General features: G+C 39.5%; 2 protein-coding genes across 3 annotated transcripts; one reads left to right on the forward strand and one right to left on the reverse strand.

Moving 5' to 3' along the window:
* Positions 1 to 222: 222 nt before the first annotated feature.
* LOC145494815 (uncharacterized) lies at positions 223 to 5,801 on the forward strand. Of its 2 annotated transcripts, XM_081474389.1 has the most exons (6): positions 223 to 1,009; positions 2,268 to 2,363; positions 3,453 to 3,591; positions 4,040 to 4,442; positions 4,717 to 4,861; positions 5,414 to 5,801. In XM_081474389.1, exons 4-6 carry the CDS (start codon positions 4,213 to 4,215, stop codon positions 5,681 to 5,683), a joined length of 645 nt encoding a protein of 214 aa, XP_081330515.1. In that variant the 5' UTR covers positions 223 to 1,009; positions 2,268 to 2,363; positions 3,453 to 3,591; positions 4,040 to 4,212; the 3' UTR covers positions 5,684 to 5,801. The 2 variants fall into 2 exon arrangements, 1 of the variants encoding a protein (XP_081330515.1); XR_014050298.1 differs by lacking the exons at positions 223 to 1,009; positions 4,717 to 4,861; positions 5,414 to 5,801 and adding an exon at positions 1,016 to 1,882 and having other exon boundaries at positions 4,040 to 4,194.
* Positions 5,802 to 17,971: 12,170 nt separating this feature from the next.
* On the reverse strand, positions 17,972 to 19,102 carry LOC145495707 (ATP-dependent DNA helicase Pif1-like). Its single transcript, XM_081475317.1, has 2 exons — positions 18,940 to 19,102; positions 17,972 to 18,468 (listed from the first exon to the last, which is right to left on the reverse strand). The coding sequence occupies exons 1-2, from the start codon at positions 19,100 to 19,102 to the stop codon at positions 18,011 to 18,013; spliced, it is 621 nt and encodes a 206-aa protein (XP_081331443.1). The 3' UTR covers positions 17,972 to 18,010.
* Positions 19,103 to 21,484: the final 2,382 nt, after the last annotated feature.

Here is a 21,484-nt window from a genome sequence, read left to right on the forward strand (position 1 = left end):
TCCCACGGTACCCTAAGAAATTTAATAAATCACTTCCAAAAAACGCATGCAGTCGCTATGCATCAATGAACACGAAAACACGAAAACCATAGCGTCAGTCTACGAAATATAATGAATTAAAAGCTTGCAACATGGAAGCTTTTTTATAAGTACTGGTAAGACTGGTAAATGAAGAAAAGAATTTAATTCAGCCATTTTCCCTGTTATTATAGAAAAAAAAAGCGGCGAACTGATTATACATGAAACTGACCCGTGATTCACGCCGTTTTAGCGTCTTCTTCGTGAAAATGTATTGCCTGAAGGGTCGAAAATTTTTGGCGACTAAAATACTTGTGCTGGCGACTAAACCTGAAAACTTAGGGGCCAACTGGCCCCAAGGTTTTTTCTTGAAATTCGAGCCCTGTAGTCCAGCAAGGAACTTCAATTTCTTGCGCAGAAATAATATTTACCCAGTCAAGTCAACGACAGTTCTGCCGGACAAACATATTTTTAAAAATTAAAAGTATAACTGATAGCTACCTCTTTTCGTTCCTTGCGATGCGCCGTTCGCTTGCAATACGTGCCTTTACAAGGGCCTTCCGTTGAAAAATTGTCGGAAAGCATTTTTCTTCAATGACCTCCTTCTTGAGCTTTGCGGCGCCAATTCGGACGGAATGACGTCACGGATATGCAGCCTGGCCTTCAAGATCCTTTCAAAATGGCGGCTCCCGGTGTCGAACTTTTCACTTCCTTTTCATTGGGATCGCATCCACTTCAGAAGCTAAAACAACGGTGAGTAACTCAACTCAATGTGAACTTTTTATTGGTGATGGAAAAAAATACACGGTTTTTGGAGTGACCTACTCCTTTAAGGTGTACCGCTGACCAGCAAAATACTGTATCGCGCCCTAAAAAACGTATTTCCGCGGTGTCTCTGCGAAATGGCTTCCAAACGAAAGAAACGTGAAATCAATGGCGAAAGCTCCGTAGAAACTGAGGAGATACAATCATTTTTGAAGTGGAAGTCATGGTAAGTTTTCACGTTTATGCACCTTTGATTTGTTTGCGTGCATGTCACTGAATTACCAGGAGTGACTTTCGAACAATTTCGAGGAAGTAGCCTAGAAATGGGACGTGGATGGAGCAAAATGAGTGACAACCCAAACAATGTGTCATTTCTTCGTTTCGAGTCGTGTTCGTTTAACAATCACCGATTGTCCACTGAAGTCAAGATAACTCAACTCTCATCCTCTAGAATTTCTTACTCCCTTATTTCTCATGGCTGTGAAAGCGATATCGGGAAGTTCATGAACATCTCGTACATAGAACGATACCCATTAAGCCAGAGAATCAACTTGATTCTAGCATTCGTTGATAATGCGAAATTGTGCAAAGGCACAACATTGGAACATGGGGAAACTACAACCCTTCCTCATGCCACTGGCCAGTATGTTGATTTGACGGAAGGAACTGACATCAACAGTAGTGTGGGTGAAACAAGGGTTTTCTCCCATAACTGTAATATTATAACTGTCCAAGATGGCACTTGCTGTGCGAATTGCGGGAACATTAAACTTCTGGGTTCCCGAGCTAAACGCAGGAGGCTCGCAAGGGATTCCATTTACCCTCACACAAACAAGAGATATCTCTCCAAGAGTGAAGTTGTCCAACAACTTGCCAAAGAAAGGCAAGCACGACAAAACGCAGAGAAAAGGGAGCGATACTGGAGAGAGAAATTCAATTTACAGTGCCTGGAAATGGCTGAGGAAGATCACGATGATCTGTCTCAATTTTTTTTAAATACCGGTGACCAAAATGCCCCTACCGAGATGGCGTGTCTCTGGGAGCAACAAAAACGCCTTCTACAATGCAAAAGCAAAAACGGTTACCGGTGGCATCCAAAGTAAGGAAACAAATTTGTTATTGAATCAATTACAACAGCTCAATCTATTATAGACGACGGTTCAACCTCCTCATATAAGAAGATTATAAAGGCCCTTCTTTCACAACAAACTGGTGATCATTGTATAAATGGTGGACGTGGGGAAGAGAAATATTTTCCGACCATATCCCTGCTCTTCTTTTAGGTTACAACAAACCATAATATACATGTATCAATATGAATATATACCGTACATAATACATGTATCAACATACTATAATACAAGAATCAACAAAAGGTCATTCTATCATTGTTTGAGTGTATACATGAAACTATCAACATGAACAACAATAATACATTTGGTTCCTAAAAATACTAAGGTATATTTTTTTTGCCTCAAATACAGAGTTATACGGCTTTGCCTGGATCTTTACTGCTGAAACCCTCATGTTTTGGATCCTCTTCGCCAGTTTCTAATTCTCCCAAGCAACAAAACAGTAAGGTGGGTATAAAAAAAAACCATAAGTAGTTTAAAATATGTTTTCCTGAATTTAATTTTATTTATTTTACAAGGGGTACGATATCTTGACCCAATGCTTAAAACTTTTTTTTATATAGAAAGAACAGTTTCATTTTGAGTGCCATACTAAATCAAAACCATATCACTTGTACTCATTTACGAGGGTCCCCTATACTTTTTTCGTGACGCGTGAATGGGCGTTTTTTCTTTGCGTAAAGCGTGAATGAGGATTTTTTTTTCTGTGATTCGTGAATCTTCATTTTTCCATCCTCAGGAAACTGGTTTTCGATTTTTTCGTGATCCGTGAAAAATGCATTTTACTTTCGCATGATTTGTGAACCATCGACTTTTGTGGGAATAATTTTTCACATTGGAGATTTTAGCATCATAAAAGCTCGTAAACTACACCAAACTGGATGTAAAAAGCGTGATGGCCTGCCTTTCTCGACATCTCTCGACATGCGTTAATACGGACACTTTGGCATGTCCCCTTGGTGTCTGTATTAATGGGGTTCCACTGTACATGCATAATACCCAGTCCACAAAAGATCTAGACATGCTGACGACGAGAGAGTCTGAAATTATCAAAATATGGCCATGTGCAGCTATATCTACTGTGGTACATTTCAGTATTGCCAGATACATTTTTGTAATGATTGTATTTGTATGTTTTGCAAAACGTGAATAGAATTTGCATTTTTACGTGAAACATGATTTAGCCTTTGCATTTTCGCGTGAAACGTGATTGCTTACTTTTTTCCGTGAACGTGAAGCTGTTTTTCAAATTTTTCGTGATGCGTGAAAAGGCCAATTACTTTTGAAACTGTTTTCAGAAGAGGTATAGGGGACCCTCATTTACCAGTCTATCCTCACAAAGCACAAATTAACCATGTGCATGCATATGCAATTTGATTAAAGTTAATGTTGCCCAATTTAGTGGAGAGATTAAAAAAAAAAATTGGCAAGATACTGGTAATGAATTCCTATGGATTTTAAAAATGGCATCCTGGCTATTAAACTGCTCCATATTATTTTTAAGTTACAGTATATATTAAGAAATATCATTTACAGGCTTTATAAAAACAAAGTCAAGGAGACAGTTGGGTGGAACCCAGAGGTTTTGGGATGGTGCCTTAATGCAGCCAAGGAAAGTGGAATGAAAGAAGTAGATTATATGGGTGGTTTAGTCATTGACGAAATGAAGATTCAGGTACCTTTATTTTTTCAGACATGAAAAAATTACTTTCTAGAAATAACATTGTTAGTTCAGTCTAAAATGTGTTTGTCCTGGCTTCGCTACAATAACAGCTAAATTAGAAAATATTTCATTGTGTAGTAACATTTAATTAAGTTTGTTGGACACAATGTTTTGTTCCGTAAATAAATTATAATCCATACATCCCCCATGGAAAGGATTTTTTCTAAGACCCCCAGCCCCACAGGGAAGTTCTATTTAAAACTTCATGAATTTCCTTAAAGTTATTTGACCTTTGAGCCCCACCCCCCCCCCCCCAACCCCCAGGAATTTCCAATCCCTTCCATGGGGCTGTATGGGCATTTTCTGAAGATACATAATCTGGCTCATAGTTGATAGGAGAGCTATAATTTTGGATATCGTAATAAGCTAATATACATTATCTTTGATAAAAAATTATCAGGAGAATTTAGAGATGACCAACGTTGGTGGCAAACACAAGCTTGTTGGTTTTGTTGACCTTGGAAAAGGTCATGAGCTCATGACAGCTCTATCAGCTAAAACTAATTTACCTATGCTTATCTGTACCTATTGTCACTTTAGAAACATTCCAAGCTGTATTTCACACTTAAAAAGATGTCCATTTTGGAATCTGCTACTGTCATTAGAAGCAAAAAATTCTTTAATTTGCTTGTAGGAAAAGGTGATGAACCAGAACTTGCTACTCATGTGCTGCAATTAATTTATGTCCGTGATAATGGTTTTAGGTTTCCTGTCGCACAATTCCCATCCAAAGATTGCACTCCAAGCAGTTTGTACTTCTGTTTCTGGGATGGGGTCCTGGCAATGTTGGAGATTGGATTTGAGTAAGTACATGTATAAAAATTAAACCTTATGATTAAATAAATCATTAATTAAAATCTGACATTTGATGTTCAAATATTTGAACCTATATTTCAGTTGATTACCTAAGAATTTATATACTTAGAGGGTTTACATAAAACTTACTTCAGAGAATGACACTTCCATGCATGTTATTGTAACCTTGAATCTATGAACAAAAAATATAAAAAAATAGTACTGTTATAATATAAAATTACCAATGAAATAAGACACATGTTCATGTATAGCTTTTTTTAGGGTATACTTGTGCATCCTAGATGGGGCAGAATGTAACACACAGTTCATAAAACTGCACTACAAGGACAAAAACCCAGTTGAGACCAAATTTGTAACAAGGAACTTCTACACTGAAGGGCCAATGATTTTTATCATGGATCCAAAGGTATTTTAAATGTTTTAAAAAGTAAATATTTCCTTTACCCCGTCTCATTAGTCAGCATTCAATTATGGTTGTCTCTAATTTTGTTACACATACTCATACAGCTAACAATGTGTTATCTAGATGCTTCTTGAGTAAAAAAAATAGCTTCTGGATAATATATTGTTGACTGTATATCTCTAGAAAGTCAGACCACAGAAACATTAGACTGATCACTGGAATTTTCAGTTAATATGAGGGGAAATTTGTGTTTTTTACAAAGTCAAGATTCTGAACAACTGTAGCCAATAATCAGACATTATGTTAGAAAATCAAAACACTCTTAAGTCGTAATGTGGTTACACTGTTGCTTAAATACCAGTAGTATTAATACTCCTAAGCAGAAATTTTATGGACTTTTGATCATGGCCCGATCCATCCCAATGTTATGGAGAATTGAATTGCAATTGTTTGGGAGTCTTGGATATACTAACTGTTGGTATGATAAAACTATACCAAAAGTGTAATATTAATTAAATTATTAATCCTAATCTATTGATTATTAAATCTTATCAGCATAACATCAAGAAAATAAGGAATAATATTGAAAAAAGCAACCAGAGAGGCCAGCCGAGGTGTTTAAAAGTTAATGGACAACAAATCACTTGGGATCAACTCAAAAGTGCATTTAAGTGGGACCAGGACAGTTTCTCCCTCCCACTGCATGAGAACCTCACATTACGGCATTTTGAACTTGACCCAGCCAGTAAAATGAGGAATAAACTTGCAGAAGATGTGCTTGACACCAAGATGCTATTTCTCATGCAGGTACAAAATCAGAGCTAATTATATTACTACAATTAATGGTAATTTAATTATTAAAGTGAATTGCATGTAGTTTTTTTTTTTTTTTTTTTTTTTTTTTTTTTTTCTCCTAATTGTCTAGCTATAATTCCACTTGTGTACCCTGCCGTTAATTTAATTTTGCTGCTGTCAATTGTTATTTCATCTTTTCATAATCAACAGTCTGATATTTATGGTACAAATAAGCATATTTCATGCATCAGTTATATGCAATTTTACAGCTAAGTCCATTGATATGTTGTACAATTAGAACATGTTCAAAATTCAATAAAAAAAGTGTTGTATTTATCCTGCGTTTAGTCCACTCTTGACTAACATTTTTTTTATTTATGCAAACCAGATAATATTACAGTACATTGCCTCTTTTCACTTATGTCACAGAAATACCATGAGTCTTATGAAGGTGTGAAGGTGTGGTCATGAAAAGACGCGTCTTCGTAGTCTCCGAAGTTAATTTCGTTTTATTGTTTCTCTTGGCTCTGAATATTGAAATTTCTACCTACAAGTCGGACCTAAAGGTGAATTCAATTGAAAATAATCGGTGTTTCATCGAAACTCCTATCAAATGGAGTCGAAATTCGCCGACATCAACCACGAGGAAATGCAAATGGCTTAAGAGTCGCCCACTCTACTATCACAACTCTACCGCATCATTCAATGTTACTGCCTCAGCGATACTAATTTGTGGGGACGTTCATCCGCATCCTGGACCCGCGTTGGATACGTCTTCGAGCAACCTAAAACCAAACAGCGGATTTACTGCCAAATGTCCAAAGTGCTCAAAGCCAGTTCAGCGAAACCATAAACATCTTCAGTGCGATAAGTGTTATGATTTAATTCATGTTCGCTGTGTAAACAGCAACGCCAGTTTCCATAAAATCATCAAAGTTAACCAGCCTGGCATTTGGACATGTAGTACTTGTACATTATCTGAGCTTCCCTTCTTTAAAGTAAAAGATCTAGTCGCTCTGGACACGACAGATGATGCTGCGAGTGATTTGCATTGGAATTCCGACCGCCACTTCGATGCTCTCATTGCGAGACAAAAACAACTTTCTTTTATGCACATCAACACGCAGTGTATGACATCAACATTCGACGAGCTACTCCTCGTCATTCAAAGATATGGTTTTGACGTGGTCATGCTTAGCGAAACATGGCTCAAAGACAACCCACAACTACTTAGCCATGTAACTATTCCTGGCTATGCTAATGAGTTTAGGAACAGAGATAAAATCAAAGGTGGAGGCGTTGGTGCATACATTAAAGAAAGTGTAAGGTACAAAAGGCGTAAGGATATTGAATTAAGATACCCTGAATTAGAACACTTGTGGCTTGAAATTCAAGGACGCAATAAACATAGTCACTTATTAATGGGAACCATATACAGATCCACAAGAATACTAGATACCCAACAGTGGATGTCCCAAATGGAGAGCATGTTGGCGGATCTGTCAACTTCGTGGGACCGTTTATTGCTTGTTACTGGGGATTTAAATATTGACGTGCTGAAGCCAAATGCGCCGTTGACAAAACAGTATACAGATTTATTGAACACGTTTAACCTAACACAGCACGTGCAAAAGCCAACAAGAGTTACACCTCACAGTGAGACCTTGATTGATCACATAATCTCAAATGATCCTAAGCGTGTTACACATGTTGATGTTCTTCCATGCTCAAATGTGAGCGACCATGATGCACCTTACGCGTGCCTCAACATTCGTGCTGAGCGCTTTGTTCCAAGGTTTAAAATGATTCGAAAAGAGCGTGGGTTCAAGGAAGAAGGGTTCATTCGCGACTTTACATCCCTTCCATTTAGTGTCATTCAGGCAACAGATGATCCTGAAGAAAAGCTAGAGATGTTTACTACACTCATCTCTGACTGTATTGAGCGACACGCTCCACTGACACGCACAAAGGTCACACGGCCACCAGCTCCCTGGTTACATGATGAGGAAATTGTAGGTCTTCAAAATCAGAGAAATGTACTAAGACACAAGGCACACTCGTTAAAAACACCCGATGCCTGGCAAGCTTTTCGCGACGTCCGTAATCGTCTGAAAACAACGATCAAAGAGGCGAAACGATCGTTCATCAATACGGCATTATCATCAACGAAACCGAAAGAGGTCTGGCGTATTATACACCGTATTTTGAACCCATGTCCACAGCCTTTACGTCTGGATGTCAATGAGCTTAACAAGCATTTTGCAGAAGTTGCTCAACGCACCACCGGAAATGCAAGTGTTGACGCAAAAGAAGACCTACTGAACTTTGTTGATAGCTTGCAGCCATGCCTGATGGGGGAAAGATCATTCACTTTGCGCCACGTTAAATATGAAGAGGTCCTCAATGAAATCAAATTAATTCGTTCCGATACATCGACAGGACCTGACCAAATACCAGCTAAGTTCCTAAAGCCTGTAGCCGACCTGATTGCAGGACCTTTGACAGACGTGATAAATTCCTGTATTGCCACATCAACATTTCCCGACGCTTGGAAAGTTGCGAGGATAACCCCAATCCCTAAGACCAGTGGCTCTACCTTCAGTGTATCAGACATGAGACCGATATCAATACTTCCGGTCCTTTCAAAAGTTTTTGAAAGACTCGTACACCACCAAGTCATCGATTACATTGATTCTCACTGCCTGTTAAAAGAGAATATCTCAGGCTTCAGGAAATGACACTCAACGACTACTGTTCTATTAGGGATCAGAGATGACATTATTCGCGCCATGAAGCGAGGAGAAGTTACCCTCATGGTACTAGCCGATTTCTCTAAGGCGTTTGATACCATCAAGTACAAGACTGTTCTTGAAAAGCTCAGCCTGTTGGGCTTTTCCAAGGAATATCTTAAATGGACGATCCAATATCTTACAGGAAGGAAACACTTTGTGCAAGTCGACGACAAAACGTCAGAGCTTTGTAGGGTGAGTTTCGGCGTACCTCAAGGTTCTATCATGGGGCCACTCATTTTCAATCTCTACGTGGCTGACCTTCAGTCATATGTACGCGGAGTTAAATGTCATCAATATGCTGATGATACCACATTGTACACACAGTGCAAACCAGCAGATCTTCAATCAACTCTAACTGAACTTTCTGCAAGTATAGGCAAATTGGAAGCGTGGTCACGTGAAGCAAACTTAGTCATTAATCCTTCCAAGACTAAGCTGATGTTATTATCTACTCCGCAGTTATCAAAGGTCCATCATTTAAACACTGAAAAGTTCGACATCACAATCAACAGCATCCCCTTGGAACGAGTGACCACCACTAAATTATTGGGGTCTCACATCCATGAGCATCTGAACTGGGAAGGAAATGTCAGACAAGTAGCAGCGTCCTGCTATGCTACTCTAACAACCCTAAGGAAGTTAAAGAACATCCTGCCTTTCCATATCAAAAAGAATTTGGCACAGGCACTGGTTCTAACCAAGCTATATTATAATGACATAGTATACCACTCACTCCCAGATTATTTAATGAAACGTCTCCAGAGAGTACAAAAGGCTACAGCTAGTTTTGTGCTTGGTAGATTTGTGTCATCCGAAGACATTCTTACGAAACTCAAATGGCTTCCCGTAAAGGAACAACGCGAATGGAACCTACTTAAGGCAACTCACAAAGCCCTTCACAACCCATATTGGCCAAGTTATCTGAAACTTAATGTATTTCAACACGAAAGATGCTTAAGATCTAGTAACAGCATTCAGTTAGAGAGATCTTTAATTAATAATACTCTACAGGACCAGACTGCAAGTTTATTTAACACGTTGCCCAGCAACGTGAGGTGCTGCCAAGACTATATTAAATTTTGTAAAGACACCAAAAACATTATTTTTAAGAGAGCTTTAGAACACCTGACATAATTTTAATTATTTATTTATTCATTTATTTATTTTAGCATATCTTAAAACACAATTTTATCTCGTTTACATATAGATATAAATTCTTAGATATCTTTTAATCTTTTTACAATTGTAAATTTAGTTAGCATCGGGCAGGCGAAGAGCCACCCTGTGGATATACTGCCCGAAATGCCATTATTATTATTATTATTATTATTATTATTATTATTATTAAATACCAGGAACACATTACAGCCAGTACTGGAGAAGATGAGTCTGCCCTGGATTCTGTTATATCTCTTTTGGAGCACACTAGTGAACTTGTCAACCTATTTAATGACAGGATGTACATAAAATCTACAAATGATTCAAGACTGCAGAAGCTTAACAACTTTTATAGTTGGATGAGTCACTGGGAAGAAAACACTGGAGGAAACAACAAAGAATTTATCTCAAGCAAATTATGGTTTGATATACAATCCATGTGCCTTGGTTTCCAGCCACTGGTCCACTACAAATTGTGCAAGTTTCACAGCTCAGTAATTAAACCTTCCATTGTGAATCAAGACTGTGTGGAGAACCACTTCTGTCAAATTCGTTCATGTAACGGTCAAAATGACAATCCTACTTTAATTCTTACAGCAACAGTCTTCACAAAATTCAATTAGACTGGGACAAACCACAATTAACCCTAAAAGTAATGCGTCTTGTAACAGTACCTGTATAGATCAGAGGCCATCAATTCCAAGTAAAAAAAACACTTAATCTCTGGGGGCTAAGTTAAGTCATGGTGATAGGTGCGGAAAATTTTTTAGTTAATGTTGTAACAATAAGCCTTTTTTTGGCTAAGGATCAATTCACTGTGTCGAAGGGCAGTTATATGGCTGTGATAACATGATTTAATAATGTTAGATTATTTGAAATGTGAAATCTCAGCCCTTGCAGGATAATAATTTTTTTTCCTTTCGAATTTATGAACAAATAAATGCATTTGCTTCTCCCCTGGCTGTAGCTTAAGATTCCCATAGGCATGGCAATTCTTCCACATGAAAATACAAAAATTAAAGTTGTTGTAAATAGTTTTGTTTATTAGCCCGCCTTATATATAACTACTGAAGTACACCCGTGTGTAGGGTGTGTATGGCTAGTAGAATTCTTATTACAGCCTTAATATATGCTTATTTCTATTTAGAATTAAAAGGCAGGTGTATTTGTTTGTAACAAAAATACACTGTAACTTAAGAATTCTCATTTTGCAAAGGATCTAATTAGTAGTCAAAGGATTGAATTTAGTTTGTGAGATTCTCAGTTACAGCTGTATATTAAAATATTGGTATAATAAAATATATAATTAGAATACCTCTCAATAAGCGAATCCTGATGTGACCATCTGAATTAGAGTTCCCTACAACCCTGAATTGTCTGTCGTCTACCTGGACTGAGAACGGAATGCAGTTATGCTCTACAATAGCATTCAGTAGGGCTTCCCTATCACTGTCTTTGTTGATCGTGAAGACACTCTGAGACCATACGCTTGGCATAGGGCTATCAATTGAGTTTTGAGGTAGACTCTGCTCAGCGGGCCACTGCCTCGATGCTGATGAATAAAGGCAACCAGACGACTGTGTGACACCATCTTGTTTTCGCTTCTATCTTTCAGAATGTCTTTTAAAAAAGCCAACTCAAAGTATCATAACATTTATAATACTGATATTGTCAATCTAATGGGAACTTAACAGTGATCAGGGGAGAATTCATGAGGCTTGAGTGTAATGAAATCAATACATGTACTGTATGACATCCCTAAACAATTTAATTGTTGGTGTATTGTTAGTTTAGAAATGAAGGCAATTGTAGGGAACAATAGATCATTACAATATAAATATGTTCATTTCAGGAGGGCTTCAATAATGATCTGCACTATAATCTAGTTGTCAAATAGTAATAAATGGCAAACTATTTGGATTGATTTTTCAGTTCATTTCAATATTAAATGAAAACAAAACTTGTTGTCTTACATTGTAGGATACACTGTCTGTCTTCTCTCTCGTCTTTTCTTTCCTTTAAAGAACTCTTGCGAAGTTCTGCACTCTTTTTTACCAGTGCTGCTCTCCTGAAGTCTCGTAAAAATTGGGAAGCCCCCATGTTGATGTAATACACTAGTATGCCATCGGAAAGTCTCTCTATCAGTTCCTGTGCAAAGAGAGAGGTTCCAAACAGTTTTTTCTTTTTGAACAAAGTTCCAATGTTTAATCAACACTCGTTATATGTTTCCTTTTTCCTTAGAAGCGAGGCCCCATTCTTTGGTTTCATATTAAAATAATTATTGTAAAGTTACAGTACCTTCTAAAGAAAATGAACCTCAGAAATTCAATGGCTTGCTATAGGGCCTTCAGATTTGTGGTCAGTGGACAAGCAGCTGTCCAGTAAGGACTTGACCAGTGAAAAAGGCAAGAAATTCTTAACCCATCAGATCAGGTCAGGTTATAAAGCAATGGATGTGCCTTTTTTCGTATTTTTTTTGTTCATTTCACTGGTAAACTTAACCAAGTAATATTGTATTCAGAATGTGTGGTTCCAGAAAATATCCATACCCCCCTCACGGAGGGTCACGAAAATTCCAAGGGGTTGGGGGGTCTGAAAGAGGTAAATTTCCAAAGGGGAGGGGCTACTCAAAGAGTTTTCTTTCCAGTGGGTCTGAAATGCGATTGAATGAACACTACCGTACTTTCCCAATTGATTCAGGTAGCCAAACCAACAGAAATGTTCCATCCGTTGAGAAATAAATGTTAGATTTTTTGTCATGTATTTTCCATTTTTCTTCCCACATCGTACGACAGACAGCAATCCTGAGTATCGTGTTTGTTGGACGTCAAGTTGAACAAAATGCCGACGAAGAGGTGCAGCAACATATGAACAATGAAGTTGATGATATTTTATACTTTGAAGATCGTGCTGTATTTAGCTCAAATGCAGCTCAGATGCTTTTTCCAGCATTAATCATGCCGTCAATTAAATGCAATGCGTGCTTTGTTTGTTTCGTTTGATACTCGTACAAAATTACTCCCCGTTTCGGACTTGCCGTAACTAGGTTGTCACATATTTTCATCGTTATCCGTGTAGTTAACAGTTCGCTTTAAGTGAGCAAAGTCGATTCAAAGCCATCTGTCTTGAACTATATGTAAACGTGGACAGCGAGGAGCGCTGTAATTGGAGCGGTAGCCGAGATTTCATTCGGTCATTTACAATGCGTGTTGCGTATGAAATGTGTGACAATTCAGAAAACTAAGGCATAAAATGAATTTACTATCATTTACAAACTACAGAGACAAAGCGTATGGCTTAATTGACGTATTCCTTTGGTAAAAGAAAAAATAAAGCGACATTTGGGAAACAGCTGTTTTGAAAAAAATGTTGCGTGACCACTTTACTACGCGTGTAAAGTAATTCGATATGTTGTTTTGACCATGCATAATAATAATAATAATAATAATAATAATAATAATAATAATAACTTTATTTATCCTGGTAAAAACCGGCCAGTCGATCAAGATATAGATTGGCTGGTATTAATCAGTGACCAGTATAAAATGCATCAAAAAAGTCAATAATGAATTACAGGCATAGAATTTACAATTACAAATCTAAAAAGTATAAATTATATACAAAAATTAAAATTTAAGTTGTACAAGTGTGATTTGCACTATCCATGTTTATTAGGTAAGTGAATGTTTTGCCGTTAAACTGTGCAAGTGTTGTGAGCTCGCGAATCTCTCTTGGCAGTTTGTTCCAGGCACTCGCAGCCGAAAACTTAAACGAGGTCTGTCCACATTTCGTCTTAACTTGTGGTAGATCTAACAATGTGGGATCTCTAAAGGATCGACAATGTCTCTGTGATCGTTTCATTAAGTAACCTGTCAACTGCTTAGGGCAGTTAATGTTGTTAATTATCTTGCAAACATATTGTAGCTTGATGAAAAGGCGTCTACTATGAAGTGATAATAGCTGTAATTTAGCGCGCATCTCCTGAGTGCATGTCTTACGGTCAGCGTGCAATATTATTCGCATTGCTTGGTTTTGCAGGCGCTCTAAACGTTGGGCGTTCTCTTTGCTGCATTCGCCCCATACAACACAATCATAGTCTAATAAAGGTAGCACAGTGTGCTTGTAGATTCTGAGCAAAATATCGCGACTAAGAAAAGATGAAATTCTGTTAAGCAGTTTTAGTTTAGGGTAAACCCTAGATTGTATATAGGCTACATGTTTGCTCCAGCTCAGACAATGATCGAGGTAAATTCCTAAGTACTTAAAGTAGTCTGACTGTTTCACTGGTTTTCCATTGAGGATAATCGGTAACGCTCGGGTGTTTTTAACAGCGTGCTTTGATCCAATCAACATAGCCTCGCATTTCTTATGATTACTGATTAAACCATTCTGATTCCACCATGTTGCAGTACTTTTTAGATCTTTGTTGACACGTTTTTCTGCTACACTAACATCTTTTGCGCTGGCGTGGATTTCCGTGTCGTCGGCGTATAGTACTACTTCGTTATCTGTGCAAGTGTCGGTGATACCGTTGATATGGATGTTGAATAAAGTAGGTCCGAGAACCGAACCTTGCGGAACTCCGTGCGTGATTAAACGACGTTCAGACTCGACACTTCCGTATGACACGAATTGGTTTCTTTCCTGTAAGTAGCTTTTGAACCATTCAAGTTCGTTTCCAGTCACTCCGCGTTTTGACAGTTTACTGATCAAGATGTTGTGTTCAATTACGTCAAAAGCTTTTCTTAAGTCCAAGAAAGTAGAGACAACTTTTTCACCCCTGTCAATGGCGAATTTCCATGAATCAACAATAAGCGCAACTGTGGTAGACGAATACCTGGCATATGCAAATTGATGGTCACTGATTAGGCCAGTGTCTTCTGCAAAACCATGAAGATCAGTGTTGGCAAACGATTCAAGCACTTTTGAGATACAGGGAAGAATGGAAATTGGTCTATAATTATCACGTTCGGTCTGGAGCTCCCCTTTAAACAAGGGAGTTACTCTTGCCGTTTTCCAGATGGACGGAAAGCGGCCGCATCTGAAAGATGTGTTGAATAACTTAGCTACAACATTGCTGATGTATGGTGCAGCAGTCCTAATGACTTTAGCTGGAATGGTGTCTGCACCTGTGGCCCTAGATATGTCCATGGTTCGTAGAGGCCTGGAAACGTCGTTTTCACTCACGGCGCGAAAATTGAAGCTGTGACTGGGAAACGCTAAAGGGCCCGTCTGTTATAGCTCAACTGGGTTGCCGTGGGATTCCTGACTGGCTAACAGCGAGGAAGCAATTGTTGTAAAATACTCGTTTAGTGAATTAGCGATGTCACGCTTGTCGATTAGCTCTTTACAATCGACTACTAACTTGTCGATCTCAATGCGGTTTTTCTTGGAGGGCAAAACTTGACGTAATGTGTCCCAAAAGGCCTTGGGCTTGCTGCGGTTTTCCTCGAGCTTATTTTTGAAATAATTCTTCCGGGCTTTTCTGTTTATAGCGGTGAGTCTGTTTCGAAGGGATTTATATTCATTCCAATCCGAAGACAGTCGTGACTTTCTTGCCCTCTTGTGTATTTGATCGCGCGTTCTCATGAGTCTAAGAACACTGTTGTCAAGCCACGGGTGCGTCTGTCTGCGAATACGCTTCTTCTTTAAAGGAAAATGTTGGTCAATCAAAGATTTCATCAGCGATTCCCAGGCTGAACACGTCGTCCACGTCGTTGAAAGAGTCAATCAGGCACCATGGAGCTTGCTTCAGATCAGCTGTAAAATCACTTACATTTGTGTCTTTCCAGGAGCGCGTTGTTATGATCCGATGTTTGTCCGGGTGAGTCGCTGAGCCATGCATGACACCGTAGATGGGATAATGGTCGCTGAAAACAATATTGATTGCACCTGCTTTTTTAAACAATCTAGGTGTTGAGGTGATTAACACATCAATAAGAGTGCTTGTTGTCGAAGTCACACGCGTTGGTTCTTTTATCAGTTGCTCAAGCTCATTGACCATGGTAAATTCCAGCAGTCTCTCTGTCTGCCTTGAGGTCTTAAAAATGTCACAGTTGAGATCACCGAAGACAATGACTTCCAAATTATTTTTAGTCGCATCCCTCATAACATCATCTAAATAGTCAAAAACCTCAAGGGATTCGTCTGGGGCCCTGTATACGCATCCAATTAAATATTTCACTTTATTCAGTTGCATTTCTATCCAAATGGCTTCAAAATCATCCTCTAAGTCCTTTCCTACAGTGTGTTTCACTTTTTCCAGTACATAAGGTGCCACTCCACCTCCCCTACGATTTTTCCGGTCATGGCGGTATACAGCATAACCCGATACTTCGATTTCTGAGTCCGATATGGAGTCGTCTAACCATGTCTCTGAAATTCCGATAAATAAAGGGCGAATATCTTGAAAAGTTAGCCTCAGTTCGTCGATGTGAGCCATAATACTTCTGCAATTGAAGTGGGCCAGCCATGGCTCGCGTTTTAAAGGTAGGCGGCAGGTGTTATTCGAGGTCCTAGCATTTGAACTCATGACAGTCGTTTGATAAGAGCTTGTGTTCAGTGTGTTAGATACATCGTTTCGTGGGCCGGGATGAGGATGGACATCTCCATGTGCGACGAGTAGCGATATATTAAACTGAGCTGTATGGAAGGCGCAATACGGTACTCTCTTTCCGATGAACTTGCGCTGAAAGAAGAAGCCAAGATGGCCGCTGTCGGAAACGTGCCACGTGCATGGAGTTAATAATCTTCGGTGCTGATAATATTCGATGACAAATTCATCTTCAACACCTCGAATGGCTGGATGGTAATGACCTACGCTTTCGTAATTGTTTGTTGCATCCAAAGTTAAGATGCAAATGGAATAAAATAACAAAGATGCCCTGCAGTTAAGTGGCGACCGTCCGGTTATTTGAAAGAGCTTTATGTACGTTCTGAGATTCTTATATGAAAACTTCCTTTAATGAAGAAAAAGTCAGCTATTATGCCATTTGGGAGTGAAGCGGTTCTAAGTCAGTTGTTTATTAGTTTGAACACCGGTTCAAACAATTTAATATGACATGAAGGAACGCACTGCGTCCGCAGTCTTCCGTCAAAAAGTACGTCTTTGTCTACAATGTAACTATAAACAGCTGCGGCTAAATTTTGTTACAATTAATGAGTTAAGTCTTGTTTTTTAAGGATACGGAATTTCCGAGGGGTAGAGGGGGCCCCAAGTAGAAAAATCATGGCAATTCCAGGGGGCGGGGGGAGTACTGTGAAGCCCCCTGCAACGGAAAATCCTGGGGGGTGGGGAGCCAAACTGGAAAAAAACCCTCCGTGGGGGATATTGATATTTTCTGGAACTACACAATTAATTATTATGAGAAATTTAGATTTTCTGGTAACAATTAAGATGGACAATATCAAACTTTCAATGATGTACCAATAATCAAGTTAGTGAGCCTTTTATCTGATGCATGAAATATATGTCCATTACCTTCTCCTTAGTGGCATTGTCTTGGAAACACTTTAACCAAGTTGATTTCAATTCTTCATCTTTAGATAGAGAATTGATAGCTGCTTCCACCATCCCTTCACGTGCCCTCTTCAAAATGTGCATGTTCAACAAATCCACTCTCCTCTGTTCAAGATTTAAGAAGAAAAGGTACTGGCCTCATCAGAGATGTGAAGCAGGCTGCGTTGGCGATACTGTCTTGCCTCTGTTACTTGCAAGGTTTCTGAGAACTTGGAACTTTCCTCTGGATGGTGATATGGTTGAATGATGTTTTCCTCTAACAGTTCACAAACTCTTTGCTGATTTTCAACAGTGGCCAAAGTGGAACTGGAATTTGTATGAACATTTTTTTGGACATACTTGCGTGCTCGGGAGAGAACTTTCCTCACTGCCCAGCCACCAACATGACGGACCTTTGATAGCCCAACCTCATTCATTTCTTCAACGTCAAAGGCAACAGGTTCACAGATTTCGTCCTGTCTCACAATGAACCTCAACCGTTCCAGAAATACGAAATAGATGAAAGTGGCCAGCTTGCGTGCAATGGCCCGTTGAGGAAGTGTACCTTTATTTGTGCCACAAACAACACAAACATACAAAGAAAAATTATCACCATTGAAAAACTGATCCAGCTTGTAAGTTGCCTCAGAAAATTCTTGCCGTCCAATGTCAACAACAATGTCATCTTGGTTTTCGATGATGTGGTTTTCGATCATCTGAAAAGCATGAAACCAAATTAGTTTAACAAATGGCGGAACTTTTGTCATCCAACAATCGTCATTCAGCAGGAAGTCAATGCTATTGATCTCTTCTTCTTGCAAGGTAGACACCACTACACCTGTTTTCAAGGACAGTAGATAATCTCGGCAAGAAGTAAGAAATTCTTCAGGAGGACTTGAAAGCGTAGATTCATGCCTTCCTGTCGAAAACCTCCAGTAGCTCCAGTGGGGTAGCAACTTCATCATTATCAAAACAAGCCTGTACTGGCCCATCAAGCATGTCACAGGGAAATTGAAAAGGCTCCTCATTTTCCTGGTCAATTTCCTGGTAGCGGTCTCTTACACTTAGCAAATCATCTTGTTGGAAGGGCTTGTTACGACAGCAGGAAAGATCCGCAACTGGAGAGCAAAGATGGGCTGAAGAGCAGATTTCAAGTGCCTTTTTCACTGGCTTCAAAAGCTGACGACGATTAAAATTTACAATGTGTATGTGTTCAGGAGATTTTACCCTGGAAATTGCCACATAAATTAGGCCCGGAACGTACTCTCTAGAGCAGTAGACAACTGCTGATGACAGAGTTAATCCCTGTAACTTGTGGCACGTGACAGCATAAGCAAGGACAATCGGAAACTGTGATACACTTCCAACTGTTTCGTTGATTAATATTAACTTCGTTTATTGACATTTGATTATTTAATAAGTCGCGTGATTGATAGCCGATGGAGTACCCGCTAAGTAAGTTGATCTTTAAGTTAGAATGACACGTTTTCAAAACCACGAAATCAGAGACAAAGGTCATAAAGCGTTTTGTACCTTACGTTGAACATCGCTAACCTGTAGTGTTTTACCGCTCGATCTGCTGACCGTTTCGCTGACCTGTTACCGAAATAAATTTGACTGGATATCGCCACAGAAGTAAGTGACCGTTTGTTTATGTAACCCGTTGAATTTTGAGAATTATATTTTCCATGCAATTTCATGAATCGCTCGCTATTAGGTTTCTTAAGAATTAGGTATCTTATGTATCTTCCTTATAGATCGAATAAAACAATATAAAGATTATACGATTCCGTATCCAGTCATTCATCCGAGAACCATTTTTTCCCCTGGACCACCACCTCTTTGACCATTTCTGTCCCGCTTGATCCACGTTTCCCGCCCTATTTCAACTATTCCTACCTCTTCAAACTTCACCAACAACTTGCCATTACCGCTAACACCGGTGAATGTGCCAAGGGTACCGTTCCTTAAATCATCTGACTTGTTCCAAACTAGCATCATCTTGCAGCCAGGTTTAAGTTGCAAAGTGGGTCCAAAGTAGATGCTCCGGGCCAGCTCATACTCCTTGATTTGTCATTTTCATAATCGGCATGAAAGTTAAACAACTCTCCAGGGATCGCATCGAGCTGCCGTCTGTTTGCAAGCTGAACTGGAACTTTCCTGAAGTAAATTTGGGTGGCAGTACGCTGAAGTTCCCAGGGTAATTGCCTTTGCAAAGAGGTTAGATACTGTTCGGTGGCGATGGAACATGCCCCCTCTCTTATCTCCGCCAGAGCCGCCAAAAATTCTGGGTTTTGCTGCCGAATGACTGTTGTTAACCCGAACCGATGTGAAATCGCAAAGTCGAACAGGGGAGAATAAAACATGAAGCGGCCTTCGTCAAATAAATTCGGCACAGGTTGCAGCTGCAGGAATTCTCCTATCAGAACCATTTGTTCTCCTGCAAATGGAAGATTTTTACAATCATCGTTTGCCAGTTCGTGGTGAAGGAAGTTGACAAGTTCAAACATCCTCTGGGACGACATACTGGCTTCGTCCCGGACAATTATGTCGAGGGCTTTAACTCGGTCTCGAATTACGGAGTTTTCAGCCGAGCGATCAATTACTTGTCGCCAAGGTAATTCTGCCGTCTATAGGCCATAAAACGAATGAACAGTTGACGCTACGCCGCGATCATACACTTGACAAGCAATGCCGCTGGAACATATGACACCGATCTCCTTTCCCGCCTCTTTCGCCTTTCCAATAAATGCTTTTACGACCTCGCTTTTACCAACGCCAGCCTGGCCAGTAATTAATAAATTGTGACCTTCCAAAGCAAAGTTCACTATTTGACTCTACATGTGCGATATTTTTGCAAAACCGAAGGGAACCCAGGAAGAAATTTACCCGGGAAATCTGTAATTTCTTCCTTATGAATCATGTAAGTATTTTGTTTAATATGTTTGTTTTTATTTCTCTCCCGCTCTTGAAAACTTCGAGTTTCCAATGTATTTACACGTTGTTGCTTCTTACCAGCGAGTTGACATGTTATATTATATTTTGATTACATAAGGGTAAAGCTGAATGAGGACCAAAGACGACGCTGCGCGGTTTTGATTGGGTGTTTGAGACAATGGTGCATTGTAGATTCGACCTGAGGGGACCCCGATGTTACAAGAAGTTTGGTTGACAAATTGCGGTCTAGTACCCCCGCGAGTCTTGGTTTGCTAACATGACGAGGTTACCAAGCCGATTTTAACGGTCGTTGGGTCGCGGATCAATCGACACGGAGCTCTTGCATAGTTTTATCGTTTCACTGGGGACACGAAGAGCCGCCTGGCGTCGCTAGCAGGGCTGCAATTGTGTGGCTAGAGGATTGAAATGAAAGATCAACCTTTGCCCTTAAATTCTGGGGTGGATTTGTGGCCGTGGGTACATTTTAGCCTGGGATTTTTGACTTCGTTCGGCAGGCTGTTCCGACTGAGGTGTTTCGCCTCGTCCTCTCTTTATAAAGGGAAAATCGTAATTCAAAAAAGTCGTTTAAATCAAGTTCAATCGGTGAAATAACCACACCAGGAGCAAACAACACACGTATGGAATAAGGTAAGCCGTTTTTATTGAGAATTTTCTCTTTTAACTACCTCCGTGGATATCTTGTAGGAAATCCCATATAAACCCTTATAATTCGATGCCATATTGTGTTGCTTGTGTGGTTCATAGAAAGAGCTTGGGCTGCCTGTGGTTCTGTTTTTTTCTCTTGGTCTTTTTTGTAGCCCGCCGAGGCCAGCCTTTCGTCTAAATCAGTTGAAAAAGTTCGAAAAAGATGTTCCCATTCAAGTTTAAGCTCTCAGGCGATAATTCTGGAGTTTTTTAGCCGAAACGTCGGCTTTGTTATGTTCGTGTTTTTCGGTTGCTATGGGCGACGGTGGCTTCCTTTGTTGGGTCAAGTCTGGGGAGTGAGGTCACTAAAAAATTCTAAGTAATTCTGGTTTTGTTCGATTTCGCTGAAATTTTAACACGATAAAGCTGGATTGTTAAGGAATAGATTTACCGTCTGTCAATGTGTGGTAGCTATTAACGCTAAAGTGATATATCGCTTGGAAGTCAGGGTTTTGAAGGGACTTTTTTGCAACGAGTAGGTTCGGCGTGATTTAGTAATCGGAGGTTTTTGTTGACCCCGAAGGAAAAAATATCCGGAAAAGGTCATTTAATCGACGATTCAAACGAATATAAATATGTATATGTTCCGAGCTAAATTTCTGGTGAAAAAATATAATTTTTGACGAGCACTGGGTATTTAATTTTTTCCCGCGAAAGTCAGTATCGGAGATGAGATTTATTAATGTTTCAACAGCTCTTGGCGAGTAAACAGCACAGGTTGCGTGACTCGAAATTTGGCCG

Source organism: Orbicella franksi, chromosome 8 (genome assembly GCF_964199315.1).
Source record: "Orbicella franksi chromosome 8, jaOrbFran1.1, whole genome shotgun sequence".
Lineage (NCBI taxonomy): Eukaryota > Metazoa > Cnidaria > Anthozoa > Scleractinia > Merulinidae > Orbicella > Orbicella franksi.